This window comes from Haliotis rufescens, unplaced genomic scaffold (genome assembly GCF_023055435.1).
Source record: "Haliotis rufescens isolate VD_foot unplaced genomic scaffold, xgHalRufe1.0.p SCAF_6, whole genome shotgun sequence".
NCBI lineage: Eukaryota > Metazoa > Mollusca > Gastropoda > Lepetellida > Haliotidae > Haliotis > Haliotis rufescens.
Window position 1 is genome coordinate 32383650 of NW_025964334.1, and position 17933 is coordinate 32401582.

General features: G+C 42.2%; 1 protein-coding gene across 1 annotated transcript; it reads right to left on the bottom strand.

Annotated features, from left to right (window-relative positions):
- Positions 1-2106: 2106 nt before the first annotated feature.
- On the bottom strand, positions 2107-17555 carry LOC124115066 (nitric oxide synthase-interacting protein-like). The gene is made up of 10 exons (XM_046475902.2): positions 17478-17555; positions 16854-16986; positions 16345-16397; positions 13073-13184; positions 11828-11933; positions 10781-10902; positions 10062-10178; positions 9467-9537; positions 8918-9026; positions 2107-2310 (listed from the first exon to the last, which is right to left on the bottom strand). Exons 2-10 carry the CDS (start codon positions 16974-16976, stop codon positions 2239-2241), a joined length of 885 nt encoding a protein of 294 aa, XP_046331858.1. The 5' UTR covers positions 16977-16986; positions 17478-17555; the 3' UTR covers positions 2107-2238.
- Positions 17556-17933: the final 378 nt, after the last annotated feature.

Genomic DNA, 17933 nt, shown 5'->3' on the forward strand with positions numbered 1-17933 from the left:
ATAGTCGTATGAGACGACTTATTAGATCGGGTGCTCAGGCAAGGTGACTTGGTAGATTGCGTGTCATCATACCTAGCCAGAGGTGCACGTTATTGAGTAGGTTTGCATAGTCTTTGTCAGGTTATATGAGTGGTTCTACTAGTTTACTAATTATACCTGTAATAAAGTCGTTAAGTAAATGAGGACAGATACACAGGTGTAGGGTTGTACCATGAAAAACGGATGACAAGAAGGGAGTAGCAAGTGTTGTATTATATGCAATTTGTCTGAAAAGCTTAGCTTCATTGTTGCAAAAATAGTACTACACGTATTTGCTGTATGCTAAACTAAATAATTGTACATACACAATTACATTCGCAAACGAATTTTGTAAGGTTATAATGAGCATCATCCAATCGAATGCGGGGATTCACGGGGCCAATCGAATGCGAGGATTCAAGTGTAATCCCTCTCGTTGTCAACGAGGTGGTCCCAAGTCCAGTTTGTTGTGCCGCTGACGCTAATGGGGCCTTTACACAGGATGGCGACCTTTGTGCCTCCCGTGTGCGACCATAAAATGTGTCAGGTCGTCGTTGGAGGATCAAAGGAGGCAGAATGGTTGCCTAGGTCGTTCCAAGGTGGTACACAGGAGGTTCAGGCACCGCAATGAACGCCATGGTCGCCGTCAATTTTTGAACATGTTCAAAACTGTCGTACAAAGGTCGCCGAGGAGGTTGGTTGCTCAAAGGTGGCTCAAAGGAGGCAGAAGGGAGGCACAAGCATTGCCGCTGTTGCAGAATGAAGGCACAGTGGTCGCCCAATGGTCGCCAGGTAACAGATGCGTTCTGTTGAAATAGTCTCCCGTCAATCATGGGCGACGCTTCTGCCTTCTTTGTGCCTCCTTTTGGCGATCAACAGCGTGCATTGAACGATGACTTTGGCGACCGCCATGCCTCTATTCGGCGACCACGGCAACCCTTGAGACACCATGGCAATGCTTCTGCCTCTTTTCTGCCTCCTTTGAGCTACCTGTAGTGCCTCCTCAGCTTGCCTATAAATAGAGGGCTTGTACCTGCAGTGTTTCATTGTGGTTGTAGAGGCTGAACAACTCGAGTAGTTACTGCTGAACATAGAAACATGATTTTCTGGGTTTAGGCGACCATTGAGCGTCCTGGCTCTGTGTAAAGGGGGCTTAATAGGCATCTGGTGATTACGCAGGTTAATTAAAGTGGCATCGGCTAGACGATTGACAGTTGGAGTGTTGGTTCACTCAGGATCAAATCTCTTTGTTGGGGTAAATAAAGGATGAGCCGTCTGTAAAATCCCGATGAATCGCCAGTAAAATCACCCATGTCATTACATTGTCTTCACCTCTGCCGAATGCATGCTTTTTATTTCACTTTGCAGTCTCTTTCTTTGGTTGTTGTTTATAGCCGCATTCAGCTATATTCCAGCTATATGATGGCGGACTGTGAATAACTGAGTCTGGACCAGATAATCCAAGGAGTGATATCATGAGCATCGATCCACGCAATTGGAAATCTAGCTACAGTTATACCTAAGCAGTGATGCAAGTCATCATGGGTCTTACCTTGCAGGGTCAAGTCATAGAGGGTTTACCCTAGCAAGCAGTCAAGTAAATAATTTACGCACCAGTGTAGATCCGGGTCAGATTAGATGTTCAGTAACCCATGCTTGCCAAAAAAGGTGACTGCTCTTGTCTTAAGAGGCGACAAACAGGATCAGGTGGTCAGGCTCGGTTGCTTGGTTGATGCATGTCATCGCATCCCAATTGAGTGGATCGATGCTCATGTTGGCAATCACTGGATTGTCTGGTCCAGACTCGATTATTTACAGACTGCCGTCAAATAGCTAGAATATTTCTGAGAATGGCATGAAACAACAAACAAAGAAACAAAATAGCTTTATATGTAACTGTATGGAGGTAAACCAACTGTATTTTCAGGAGGAAAAAACCCAACCCCAACCCCCTCACTTGACTGAAGAGATTCCCCTGGCGCTTTTCTATTATATACAAAGACAATTTAACAAAAACAATCTTAAAATATTTCATTTCAGAATAATTCTGTTGATTTTTGTCGTTGAATTCACACAGAAATCCCAATGCACAATATCTATTGTTTATTCATAACATCATAAACATACAATACACATATTTGATACTAACATGTAAAATATTTACAAAATGAGTGACATTTAATATGACATGCTACACTGAAGAGATTCCACATCTCTGAGTTAGGCCTGGAGAGCAGCACCATCTCTCTTTGCCTTCAAGTTGATGCCAGCCCCTGAAAAACCTGATGATCCCTGGAACAAACAAATGACTACACGTTAAGGGATTTCATGAACAAATATGGTCAGCTATATTCTATTATTCCATCTTTTTAAACGTCTATTGTTCTCCAGTGGGGTTAAATCTCATAAACAGCGATGGTATAATATCCCAGGGATTTTATTAATACAACTTCTGTTTATACTGTAACATATGAACGCTTCTCACTAGAAATTTATATTGCATTTAAACACAAAGTAATCAACGGTAAAATCAAAGACAAATATTTTCTTTATATTCCCGCGGATCGAACATGCAACCTTCGTAGAACTGATAAATCACAATGCTTTTAAGAACCTGTATACCAGCAACAGATATTTTACGCCTGTTTCCTAAGGCTCATGGAAAGTATGTTTGATACATTAAAATGTTGATAAATGTTGTTTTAAGTTTGTTTTTACTGTTTATAAGTCAGATAATACACTTACCTTTTGCTTTTTATGAGATTTAAAACCCTCATCCTAAAGATGAACTCTCCCTTTGATTTGGGTGTTAAATCTCACAAAAACCATCTGATGTGCTTTAGCCTACACACAGACTATTACAACAGATCCAATATATTAGTGTATATTCTTTGTTATTATGCAGACCCCACTCACAACAGTAACCAAGATCACCCTACTAGAAACAGTCCTGCACCTCATGTCAAAGTAACCTTTCATACCCCACTAACCACTCTTACGCCACAAACCACTCTTACCCCACTAACCACTCTTACCCCAATAACCACCCTTACCTCAATAACCACCCTTACACCACTAACCACTCTTACCTCAATAACCACTCTTACCCCACTAACCACCCTTACACCACTAACCACCCTTACATCACTAACCACTCTTACCCCAATAACCACCCTTACCGCAATAACCACTCTTACCCCAATAACCACCCTTACATCACTAACCACTCTTACCCCACTAACCACTCTTACCCAAATAACCACCCTTACTGCAATAACCACTCTTACCCCACTAACCACCCTTACGCCACTAACCACCCTTACACCACTAAAAACTCTTACCCCAATAACCACTCTTACCCCACTAACCACCCTTACTGCAATAACCACTCTTACCCCAATAACCACTCTTACCCCAATAACCACCCTTACTGCAATAACCACTCTTACCCCACTAACCACCCTTACACCACTAACCACCCTCACACCACTAACCACTCTTACACAACTAACCACTCTTAACCCAATAACCACACTTACACCACTAACCACTCTTACACCACAAACCACCCTTACACCACAAACCACAAACCACCCTTACACCACTGACCACTCTTACCCCACTAACCACTCTCATCCAACTAACCACCCTTACCCCAGTGACCACTCTTACCCCACTAACCACTCTCATCCAACTAACCACCCTTACCCCACTAACCACTCTTACCCCACTAACCACCCTTACACCACTAACCACTCTTACCCCAATAACCACCCTTACACCACTAACCACTCTTACCTCAATAACCACTCTTACCCCACTAACCACCCTTACACCACTAACCACCCTTACATCACTAACCATTCTTACCCCAATAACCACCCTTACCGCAATAACCACTCTTACCCCAATAACCACCCTTTCACCACTAACCACTCTTACCCCAATAACCACCCTTACTGCAATAACCACCCTTACCCCCACTAACCACTCTTACCCCACTAACCACCCTTACACCACTAACCACCCTTACATCACTAACCACTCTTACCCCACTAACCACTCTTACCCCAATAACCACCCTTACCCCAATAACCACTCTTACCCCAATAACCACCCTTACCGCAATAACCACTCTTACCCCACTAACCACCCTTACACCACTAACCACCCTTACATCACTAACCACTCTTACCCCAATAACCACCCTTACTGCAATAACCACTCTTACTGCAATAACCACTCTTACCCCACTAACCACCCTTACAACACTAACCACTCTTACCCCACTAACCACTCTTACCCCAATAACCACTCTTACCCCACTAACCACTCTTACGCCACTAACCATCCTTACACCACTAAAAACTCTTACCCCAATAACCACTCTTACCCCACTAACCACCCTTACTGCAATAACCACTCTTACCCCACTAACCACCCTTACGCCACTAACCACCCTTACACCACTAAAAACTCTTACCCCAATAACCACTCTTACCCCACTAACCACCCTTACTGCAATAACCACTCTTACCCCAATAACCACTCTTACCCCAATAACCACCCTTACTGCAATAACCACTCTTACCCCACTAACCACCCTTACGCCACTAACCACCCTTACACCACTAAAAACTCTTACCCCAATAACCACTCTTACCCCAATAACCACCCTTACATCACTAACCACTCTTACCCCACTAACCACTCTTACCCCAATAACCACCCTTACTGCAATAACCACTCTTACCCCACTAACCACCCTTACGCCACTAACCACCCTTACACCACTAAAAACTCTTACCCCAATAACCACTCTTACCCCACTAACCACCCTTACTGCAATAACCACTCTTACCCCAATAACCACTCTTACCCCAATAACCACCCTTACTGCAATAACCACTCTTACCCCACTAACCACCCTTACACCACTAACCACCCTCACACCACTAACCACTCTTACACAACTAACCACTCTTAACCCAATAACCACACTTACACCACTAACCACTCTTACACCACAAACCACCCTTACACCACAAACCACAAACCACCCTTACACCACTGACCACTCTTACCCCACTAACCACTCTCATCCAACTAACCACCCTTACCCCAGTGACCACTCTTACCCCACTAACCACTCTCATCCAACTAACCACCCTTACCCCACTAACCACTCTTACCCCACTAACCACCCTTACACCACTAACCACTCTTACCCCAATAACCACCCTTACACCACTAACCACTCTTACCTCAATAACCCCTCTTACCCCACTAACCACCCTTACACCACTAACCACCCTTACATCACTAACCACTCTTACCCCAATAACCACCCTTACCGCAATAACCACTCTTACCCCAATAACCACCCTTTCACCACTAACCACTCTTACCCCAATAACCACCCTTACTGCAATAACCACCCTTACCCCCACTAACCACTCTTACCCCACTAACCACCCTTACACCACTAACCACCCTTACATCACTAACCACTCTTACCCCACTAACCACTCTTACCCCAATAACCACCCTTACCCCAATAACCACTCTTACCCATATAACCACCCTTACCGCAATAACCACTCTTACCCCACTAACCACCCTTACAACACTAACCACTCTTACCCCAATAACCACCCTTACTGCAATAACCACTCTTACTGCAATAACCACTCTTACCCCACTAACCACCCTTACAACACTAACCACTCTTACCCCACTAACCACCCTTACACCACTAACCACCCTTACACCACTAACCACCCTTACACCACTAACCACCCTTACATCACTAACCACTCTTACCCCACTAACCACCCTTACAACACTAACCACCCTTACACCACTAACCACCCTTACCCCACTAACCACCCTTAACCCACTAACCACTCTTACCCCAATAACCACCCTTACACCACTAACCACCCTTACATCACTAACCACTCTTACCCCACTAACCACTCTTACCCCAATAACCACCCTTACCCCAATAACCACTCTTACCCCAATAACCACCCTTACCGCAATAACCACTCTTACCCCACTAACCACCCTTACAACACTAACCACTCTTACCCCAATAACCACCCTTACTGCAATAACCACTCTTACTGCAATAACCACTCTTACCCCACTAACCACCCTTACAACACTAACCACTCTTACCCCACTAACCACTCTTACCCCACTAACCACCCTTACACCACTAACCACCCTTACACCACTAACCACCCTTACATCACTAACCACTCTTACCCCAATAACCACTCTTACCCCAATAACCACCCTCACTGCAATAACCACTCTTACCCCACTAACCACCCTTACAACACTAACCACTCTTACCCCAATAACCACCCTTACTGCAATAACCACCCTTACCCCACTAACCACTCTTACCCCACTAACCACCCTTACACCACTAACCACTCTTACACAACTAACCACTCTTACCCCAATAACCACTCTTACCCCAATAACCACCCTTACTGCAATAACCACCCTTACACCACTAACCACCCTTACAACACTAACCACTCTTACCCCAATAACCACTCTTACCCCAATAACCACTCTTACCCCAATAACCACCCTTACTGCAATAACCACTCTTACCCCACTAACCACCCTTACACCACTAACCACCCTCACACCACTAACCACTCTTACACAACTAACCACTCTTACCCCACTAACCACACTTACACCACTAACCACTCTTACACCACAAACCACCCTTACACCACAAACCACCCTTACACCACTGACCACTCTTACCCCACTAACCACTCTCATCCAACTAACCACCCTTACCCCACTAACCACTCTTACCCCACTAACCACCCTTACACCACTAACCACACTTACACCACCCTTACCCCACTAACCACTCTTACACCACTAACCACTCTTACACCACTAACCACTCTTACACCACTAACCACACTTACACCACTAACCACACTTACCCCACTAACCACCCTTACCCCACTAACCACTCTTACCTCAATAACCACCCTTACAACACTAACCACCCTTACACCACTAACCACCCTTACCCCACTAACCACCCTTACCCCACTAACCACTCTTACCCCAATAACCACCCTTACACCACTAACCACCCTTACACCACTAAAAACTCTTACCCCAATAACCACTCTTACCCCACTAACCACACTTACCCCACTAACCACCCTTACCCCACTAACCACTCTTACCTCACTAACCACCCTTACACCACTAACCACACTTACACCACTAACCACTCTTACCCCAATAACCACCCTTACTGCAATAACCACTCTTACCCCACTAACCACCCTTACACCACTAACCACCCTTACACCACTAAAAACTCTTACCCCAATAACCACTCTTACCCCACTAACCACCCTTACAACACTAACCACTCTTACCCCAATAACCACTCTTACCCCAATAACCACCCTTACTGCAATAACCACTCTTACCCCACTAACCACCCTTACACCACTAACCACCCTCACACCACTAACCACTCTTACACAACTAACCACTCTTAACCCAATAACCACACTTACACCACTAACCACTCTTACACCACAAACCACCCTTACACCACAAACCACCCTTACACCACTGACCACTCTTACCCCACTAACCACTCTCATCCAACTAACCACCCTTACACCAGTGACCACTCTTACCCCACTAACCACTCTCATCCAACTAACCACCCTTACCCCACTAACCACTCTTACCCCACTAACCACCCTTACACCACTAACCACACTTACACCACCCTTACCCCACTAACCACTCTTACACCACTAACCACTCTTACCCCACTAACCACTCTTACACCACTAACCACACTTACACCACCCTTACCCCACTAACCACTCTTACACCACTAACCACTCTTACACCACTAACCACTCTTACACCACTAACCACACTTACACCACTAACCACCCTTACCCCACTAACCACTCTTACCTCACTAACCACCCTTACACCACTAACCACACTTACACCACTAACCACACTTACACCACTAACCCCTCTTACACCACAGCCCAATGTATGTAGTATATTCGGTATTACCCTCTGTAGTGGGATGATATCCTTCCACTATCCCACACCCTCATCTATGTGGTATATTTTGTAGTACCCTCTGTAGTGGGATGATATCTTTCAGCTATCCTACACCCCCATCTATGTGGTATATTTTGTATTATCCTCTATGTGGTATATTTTGTATTACCCTCTGTAGTTGGATGATATCCTTCCACTATCCCACACCCCCATCTATGTGGTATATTTTGTATTTACCTCTGTAGTGGGATGATATCCTTCCACTAACCAGGAGGCCCAATCTATGTGGTATATTTTGTATTACCCTCTGTAGTGGGATGATATCTTTCAGCTATCCCACACCCCCATCTATGTGGTATATTTTGTATTATCCTATATGTGGTATATTTTGTATTACCCTCTGTAGTTGGATGATATCCTTCCACTATCCCACACCCCCATCTATGTGGTATATTTTGTATTAACCTCTGTAGTGGGACGATATCCTTCCACTAACCAGGAGGCCCAATCTATGTGGTATATTTTGTATTACCCTCTGTAGTGGGATGATATCCTTCCACTATCCCACACCCCCATCTATGTGGTATATTTTGTATTAACCTCTGTAGTGGGACGATATCCTTCCACTAACCAGGGGGCCCAATCTATGTGGTATATTTTGTATTACCCTCTGTAGTGGGATGATATCCTTCCACTATCCCACACCCCCATCTATGTGGTATATTTTGTATTAACCTCTGTAGTGGGACGATATCCTTCCACTAACCAGGGGGCCCAATCTATGTGGTATATTTTGTATTACCCTCTGTAGTGGGATGATATCCTTCTCCGTCAGCTTCTTGCTATTGGTAGGATCCACCATGTCCTTCTTGATGATCTTGTCCAGACACTCCATCGTCACCACATTCCCCCTGCAACATCGCACACAGTCACATTGGACGGCCATATGAGGGTCCGGAGGGGGATATATCAAATTTCATCCATGTGACAGCAGCCTTATATGTGAAGAAATTACAGGCTGGTAGTTCATGAGGTGAAATTCACACTCTCTTTCCAACTTTACCTGAACATGAGTGAGTGAGTGAGTGAGTGAGTGAGTGAGTGAGTGAGTGAGTGAGTGAGTGAGTGAGAAATAACGCAATATTTCAGCCGTCACATGACGACAAGATATAAGTAATGATGTCCTCATAAATCATTTTGGTGAAGCCCACAAGAGCAGGTATGGTTCTAGCAAGCCTAGACACATAATTAGGCGAATCTTTGATCATGTGTTTCTGGCACAGTAATTGCCGTGTCTTAGACAACTGGGCGACGCCTGCCCCTATGGAAAAGACATACCAGGTTTACTTACGATGTTTTTAACACAGCACATGGCACAGAGTTTCCAAGCACATCATTTGTGACTGCACAGACATACCGAGCCTGGAAACAAACAACAACAGCATACACTTAACAGAAACTACTCACAAAGTCTGATCCAAACAACTTGAAGATGTGGATGGAAAAAACAAATCTCCTGAATCAGATAATGCACTCCATCAGAAAAGCAAGACAGCCTGCATTAACTGTCATAACAATGTGTCTAAATGTGTCCCTTTCATTCTGCCAGCAGACATAAAGAGAACATGACCTGTTTGGTAAAGAGAGCATGATTTACTTGTTGGGCTAAGAGAGCATGATTTGCCTGTTTGGTAAAGAGAGCATGATTTACTTGTTGGGCTAAGAGAGCATGATTTGCCTGTTTGGCTAAGAAAGCATGATTTACTTGTTTGTCTAAGAGAGCATGATTTACCTGTTTGGCTAAGAAAGCATGATTTACTTGTTTGGCTATGAGAGCATGATTTACCTGTTTGGCAAAGACAGCATGATTTACTTGTTTGGCTATGAGAACATGATTTACCTGTTTGGTTAAGAGCATGACTTATCTGCTCTGCTATGAGATTTACCTGTTTGGCTATGAGAGCTGTTTTGCTATCCCCATCCTTGATTGGAGTGAATGTCACATCAATCAGATCCTTCAATCTCAGGGGCTTCTTGCTCATTGGACAGCGGACCTTCTCCTCCTGGAAATGTCACACAACAGTTCTTCAGATCTTGGTCAACATACAACTGGTACAGCACTGATCAGAGACAAAACAGACACTTTCAGCGGCACTATGTACTGCACTGTAAAGACGCCATCCCTCAGAAGGTTCTGTTTGTTTGTTGTTTAACGCCACACTCAGCAATATTCCAGCTATATGACGGCGATCTGTAAGTAATCAAGTCTGGACCAGACAATCCAGTGTTTGACATCATGAGTATCATCCTTGCAATTGGGATACAATTACATACATCAACCAAGACACCTTCTTGACTGGGTGGGCTGAGTGATGGGTTTGGGGATAGGGTAAAGTGACCACTACTTACTGGCTTCTTGACTGGGTGGGCTGAGCATGGGGGTGAAGATAGGGGAGGGTGACCACTTCTTACTGGCTTCTTGACTGGGTGGGCTGAGTGAGGGGGTGAGGATAGTGGAGAGTGACCACTACTTACTGGCTTCTTGACCCGGTTGGGCTGAGCAGGAGGGGTGAAGATAGGGGAGAGTGACCACTACTTACCGGCTTCTTGACCTGGTTGGGCTGAGCAGGAGGGGTGAAGATAGGGGAGAGTGACCACTACTTACCGGCTTCTTGACCTGGGTGGGCTGAGCGTGGGGGGTGAGGTTGGGAATCCAGAAGCTGGGGAGTGTCTTGTCTTTCCCTGTCTCCATGTTAGACAAACTGGTCGGAACCTGACTTTCTACTGCTGCAATCATCAAGATGAGACAAGTATGAAGAATAATCTGTTTTATTTTCCTTAATTATATTGACATGATCACATTATTGCATCATGAAGTATTGGTTGATTGTCTGTTGTTTAACGCCTCACTCAGCAATATTTCAGCTGTATGACAGAGGTCTGTAAATACTCGAGTCTGGACCAGACAATCCAGAGATTGACATCATGAGTGCTGTTCTCCGCAATTTGGATACGATGACATGCATCAGCCGAGTCACCAGGGATGACCACCTGATCCTGTTAGTCGCCTTTTACGACAAGCATAGGCTGCTGAAGACCTATTCTAACCTGGATCTTCATGGGTCTCATGAAGTATTGACAATGATTGATCTATATATTTCATCATGTAAAAATTGACCTACATATCATATCATTAACAAAGTATTGATCTATCTGTACATAATGTATCATGAACAAAGTATTGATCTACATATCGTATCAATAACAAAGTATTGATCAATCTGTACATAATGTATCAATAACAAAGTATTGATCTATCTGTACATAATGTATCATGAACAAAGTATTGATCTATCTGTACATAATGTATCATGAACAAAGTATTGATCTATCTGTACATAATGTATCATGAACAAAGTATTGATCTACCTGTACATGATGTATCATGAACAAAGTATTGATCTTTCTGTACATAATGTATCATGAACAAAGTATTGATCTATCTGTACATAATGTATCATGAACAAAGTATTGATCTATCTGTACATAATGTATCATGAACAAAGTATTGATCTATCTGTACACAATGTATCATGAACAAAGTATTGATCTACCTGTACATGATGTATCATGAACAAAGTATTGATCTATCTGTACACAATGTATCATGAACAAAGTATTGGGACGTATCGTGTGTATCTATCACTCCTACCAAGCTTCTTCTGCTCCATGTTGTCAGCGACAGGGTTGGTCTCTTTCTGGACGAAGGCCGTCTTCTTTGCTTCTACTGCAGCCTTGCACAGTTCCGCCTTCTCCGTCTACCAAACAAGGAGCAGTAGTTAATGCAACAACATCACTCAGATCAAAATACAGCAGAACAGTCTCAATATACAGCAGGAAGGTCTCGAAATACAGCAGGAAGGTCTCGAAATACAGCAGGAAGGTCTCGAAATCCAAGGAACCATACACTTTCACTGAAGTTACACATTGGGTGACACCCAAATATGGGGTCGTCAATTACTGATACAAGTGATTGTTGATTTTAATTGGTAATGTTCTTAATTTTGGCTTTGAATTGGAATCACTAATACATTTCATGACTGATATGGGGAAAATTCTCGGTCAACACATTGGAAAATGCTTCATCTACCCCCGAAATCTCTTGATTATATAAATTTGCTTTGCAAGTAATTTTTTAAATTGATGCTGACTGAAATCTTGAAATACCAGTACAGTGCAATCTGTCAAAATCAGACTTCGGTGAAAACCAGATTTTTTTCTCCTGTCCACTCAGTTCCTTAACCTTTAGCCTGCTGAATTGTTTTCACACTTCTTACCCCTGCCTGCTGGATTAATTTTAGCATAAGGCGCTCAAATATTTTGCACATTAATAATTGATAGAAAATTACACATTGTCATATAAAAATATCCTGACATTTTCAAACATACAGAGGTTAAGACAAAAGTGAACATAAAATTTGTATCATTATTCAAACTGACATACAAGTCTCTAATTCAGACTTTTTGCACTTCAGATGCATTACGATCCCAACAACGAATTTACTAGTGAAAAGAAGCTGTCCAAATCAGACTGGACCATAGTGGATGTTTTCTCACTTTGAAATAAGTTCAGTCATTGTCAGCTAAAACAACAATCCTAATCCTGCTTGTAATCCTATTGATCTTAACACTGTTTCTCATTAACTCAGTGTCAAAAGCCTGTCAATAAATGACGGTCAACACAGCTTGTCATATCAATATCAATCGCTGACTGACCGGCAAAGAATAGGCATATCGAACTTACACCTGCTAAGAAAGTTGCTTTCATAGAGGAATTTAAGTCAGTGCCAAAACCTAACCAGAAAGATTTAGCCGAGAAGTGTGGATATTCTTAAGCGTAGTGAAAACAATAAGCAGCAGTTAGAAGACATTTAATCCCGATTTGTAATCCAATTACCTCAAGCTTTGTCTTCTGTTTTTCAAATTCCTTCAGCTTTCTGGCGATCTCTCTCTTTTGGTGGATGATGTATTCCAAGATGGCCTCCTTGTCATACAGATACCCGTCAGACCTGTGGAAGAAGGAACTGGAGTGTAAGTTTGCCACGCTGCATTGAGAATTTACACCCGATGATATGATCCATGATATGCCTACCCATGTGTCATGATGTTTGTGTTCAGGTGTTCAAATTAAGTATCACAATGCAAGTATCGTGCTATGTTTCAAAATGTGAGGTAAGTGCGTCTTGAGGCCTATACTGGATTTACTTCAAACATTCTTACATGTTACCATGGGTATGCAAAAATTATATTGATATGTTCAGTAGATTTTAAATTTCATTGCATAAAGTAGAAAAGACAGATAACACAAGTATTTGTCACAGAGTGACGAAATATCCCCCGCCTGTATATACACCATAGTACCAAATATGAAGACAATCCAGCGATTAGTTGTGGCAACACCGTTTTCCAACTCCAAAAACAGATTTGCCTGCTGTGACCTTGAAAAAGGGGTCAAGGTCACCAAATCTGACAGGTGTATGCGGTGTCTGTATATACACTATAGTTCCAAATATGAAGACAATCCAGCGATTAGTTCTTGAGATATCGCGACAACACCGTTTTCTAACTCCAAAAGCAGATTTGCCTGCTGTGACCTTGAAAATGGGGTCAAGGTCACCAAAACCGACTGGTGTCTGCGGTGTCTGTATATACACCATAGTTCCAAATATGAAGACAATCCAGTGTTTAGTTCTTGAGATATCGCGGCAACACCGTTTTCCAACTCTAAAAGCAGATTTGCCTGCTGTGACCTTGAAAATGGGACCAAGGTCACCAAAACCGACTGGTGTCTGCGGAGTCTGTATATACACCATAGTTCCAAATATGAAGACAATCCAGTGTTTAGTTCTTGAGATATCGCGGCAACACCGTTTTCCAACTCCAAAAGCAGATTTGCCTGCTGTGACCTTGAAAATGGGGTCTAGGTCACCAAAACCGACTGGTGTCTGCGGTGTCTGTATATACACCATAGTTCCAAATATGAAGACAATCCAGTGTTTAGTTCTTGAGATATCGCGGCAACACCGTTTTCCAACTCTAAAAGCAGATTTGTCTGCTGTGACCTTGAAAATGGGATCAAGGTCACCAAAACCGACTGGTGTCTGCGGAGTCTGTATATACACCATAGTTCCAAATATGAAGACAATCCAGTGTTTAGTTCTTGAGATATCGCGGCAACACCGTTTTCCAACTCTATAAGCAGATTTGTCTGCTGTGACCTTGAAAATGGGATCAAGGTCACCAAAACCGACTGGTGTCTGCGGAGTCTGTATATACACCATAGTTCCAAATATGAAGACAATCCAGTGTTTAGTTCTTGAGATATCGCGGCAACAAACAGGTGGGACGTACGGACGGACGTACGTACGGACGGTCGTGAATACTATATCCCCCGCTTCACGCTTTCGCGCGGCGGGGGATAAAAACATACATATCATAACCTCACACCGAAAAGGCTAATAATTATGTTAGTTATTGCCAAACTGGCAACAATGACCATGATGTTATTTCATCAGGGAGGGCTATTCTTAGACTAATATTCCAATCATATCTGGGAAAAATACCACTTCCAATTTCTGAATCCCATAGTCTCAAGTCTGGGCTCGAAATTAGAAAAAAAATTAGGTGTGCCCAAGGGCACTGGACCTGTTTTTCATGTGTACCATTTTCAATTTAGGTGTGCCTTGTTTTCATTACCCAATAAGAATAACAATAGCAATCGTCTGCTAGGTTTTTCACAACAATCAACATATATAACCACTTCCATATAAAATGCAAGACCTACTTAAAATTTGTGATATTCTGTCAAAATATGGTCTGACACGATTACATTTGCATGTTTTTCGTGCCAACTTGAACATCTCGACAATCGATTTTACAACAGGAAATCGCTAAGCAATAGTAGAACATGCAAATAACGACGAAAACATTTTCGTTTCACAGTTTAATTTTGTCAAGACATGAAATAAAAAGTGATGTTAGTATATTTTATGAAAATGACCATGCAGTGGCACTGAACATAAAATTCAAGTGTGCCATTTTCTATTTTATGTTTGCCACAGGCATGGCAGCACTAGTAAATTTTGGGCCAAGCAAGTTGTGTATTATTCAGTAGGATCAACTCCATGACCTTATTGTATATTGGAAGATATGCCATCTTTACTGACATGATTAAGCAAATAACACTGACAAAAATATTTGCTAAGATCATCTACTGTGTTGGTCATTATCCCCCATCACAATAATGTTAGGGTGATGTAGGAGTGACTGAGTTGAGTTTAACGCCGCTTTAAACAGTATTCCAGTTACAGCACAGCGTGTCAGCATAATGTGGGAGGAAAGCAGGTTTCAGATGTTTACCATTTCGGTGAAACCCACTAGCACGGGTACGGTGCTGACAAACCTAGAAACATAATCGGGGCGAACCAGGAATCGAACCCACAATCATAGGTTTCTGGCGTGCTCAAGGGACACAACTCTGCACAGCGGATCGCGACACCTTAGACGACTGGGCCACCCATGCCCCCGGCTGATGTCCATCAGTCTGATCAAACACGGAAAGCAGAACAGACGGATCATAACTTTATTCGTTTCCTACGAGGGCAAACATATCAGGGGTCATAAAAATCATATGTGCCCTTAGGTCATATCAGGTCTCGAGACAAGTGTATTTTTTCTATCAATCAGTCAGTATTGTTTATGTCATTCAAATCTTATTGTGACATGAAGTCGGAATGATGTCACACTAGAAACGTCACAGCTGAAGATTGTTGTCGTCATTCGGCAAACTGTGGTTCCCCTGCTGTTGTAACTTGCTGTCCTTATAGGTAAACACACAAATTTGACTCTGTATGTAGACAATGTCTTCAGTAATAAATAGAACATTATATTTGTGTTCATGTTATGCTCTGTTGTAAACGTAGTATGACATGAAAACTCATATAATATCCTCTATGTATTGTTATTATGTCTGCATGGAGACTTATTCCCAGTAGCTACAGATTAAGTTTCAAAAGTTCAATTATCAGATCATAATTACCATGCTTACCTGAAATTGAGTCTCATTGCATACAATTTTTTCTGCAGAATAAACATGACAAAAGTAAAAGGGTTAACATCCAGTTCTAAATTTAATTGATTTATGTTATTTTGAAGAAAAAAACCACTTACGTAATAACTGGATTTTTACAAGGTTGTAAAGTCAAACAGCAACAGTCAAATTCCTGAAATAGAAATACAAATAATAGTAATGATTTAGTCTTACTTACTTTATGTCACATCAACATGATCAATGATACATTGTTCTGGGATTTGAAACACAGATCTCTTGACCTGAGGGTGGACACCTTGTCAATCTGTTCATGAGGTCAACCATGAGTTAACCCATCAGCAGGTAGACAAATGTCACAGTTGTTCAAATGTCCTAGAGCTGAAACCATAGGCCTCCTCTATCATGTCAGTGGGTACACATTTGTCAATCAGAGGCACTGTTTTGTATAAAACTACCACATACGACCTCAACAGAATCAGTACTAGCGGTTTAATCATATTAAAAGGACTTGCAAACTAGCTGGAAACCCATGTATACCTTGTTACATATGACTGGGCCAGTATTAAAAGACAAGCTATGTATATAGTCCTGCAGATCAGTACCATGAATACCAAAGAATGAAAATTACCTTGACAGAGTCCTTCCCAAGTCGCACCTCCTTGCTCCCATAGCCAGATGAGGACGTGTCCTTCTTCCTCTCATGGTAGGTGTACACAGTGCCTGCCGTACAGTTTCTGGCGTGACGAGTCATGGTTCACCCTCTGAAAGAAACCAAATATATTCTGAGCCAGAGTGATAGGAGCTTAACAGGTTTAACGAGTGGTAAACTATTGGATCCTAATAGCATATAACATGTTGAGTGCCTAAAACAAAATGTAAAAAAATACTGATCCGTGATCGTCTCCAGGGACGCACACAAAAAGCGCAAAAAAAAGACACACAAAAAGCAGAGACACGCAAACACTGAAAAATATTCTGTCTTTTAAAAAAAACCAGGCACTCCCGGAATATAATACTGGACACTAATGCAAACTGTACGCTGGGACACTTCTCCGGAAACAACGACGATGAGCGAAAACTGGGGACATGAAAACGACTTTTGACACGACCAACAAATCTTACATAAGCAGGATTAAAAATAATGAGATATCATCAGTAAAACACTCTGGGGTATGTGTCACAAACAGTACCGAGATTAATGACATCCGTTGCGTAATGTGACCGTACGTAATCAATAAATAACCATATTTACCTGCTACGTTCCTTCGCAATAATTCAACCGGAAATACACTGCCCTCTACCGAGAAAGGGAAGTAACTCCAGTTGCAATTCATTCTGTTTTCAAAACTTGTTACAACAGTGTTTTCATAGGTTCGATACACGCAAAAGAAACTCACTGTAAATAAAACAACTTCGTTTTATTATTGATTCAGCTTTACTTCACATATTTTTTAAAGAGATAATATAAAAAAAAGTAATTATCCATGTTATCTATCAAAGTAATTTATTCATTTCAACTTCCAAACTACATGACTCCTCACATTATGTTTTAAAAGAAAACAACAACAAAAACCCCGAATTGTTGTCAGAATGATGCTCTTGGTTTTAATTCAGTAATATTCTTGAAAGTACAAAACGGATTCTCTCTGATACCAGCAGTAGGATTAATTCTGAGGAAAAAGATGGTGCGAGTTATTTCCCTTTGACC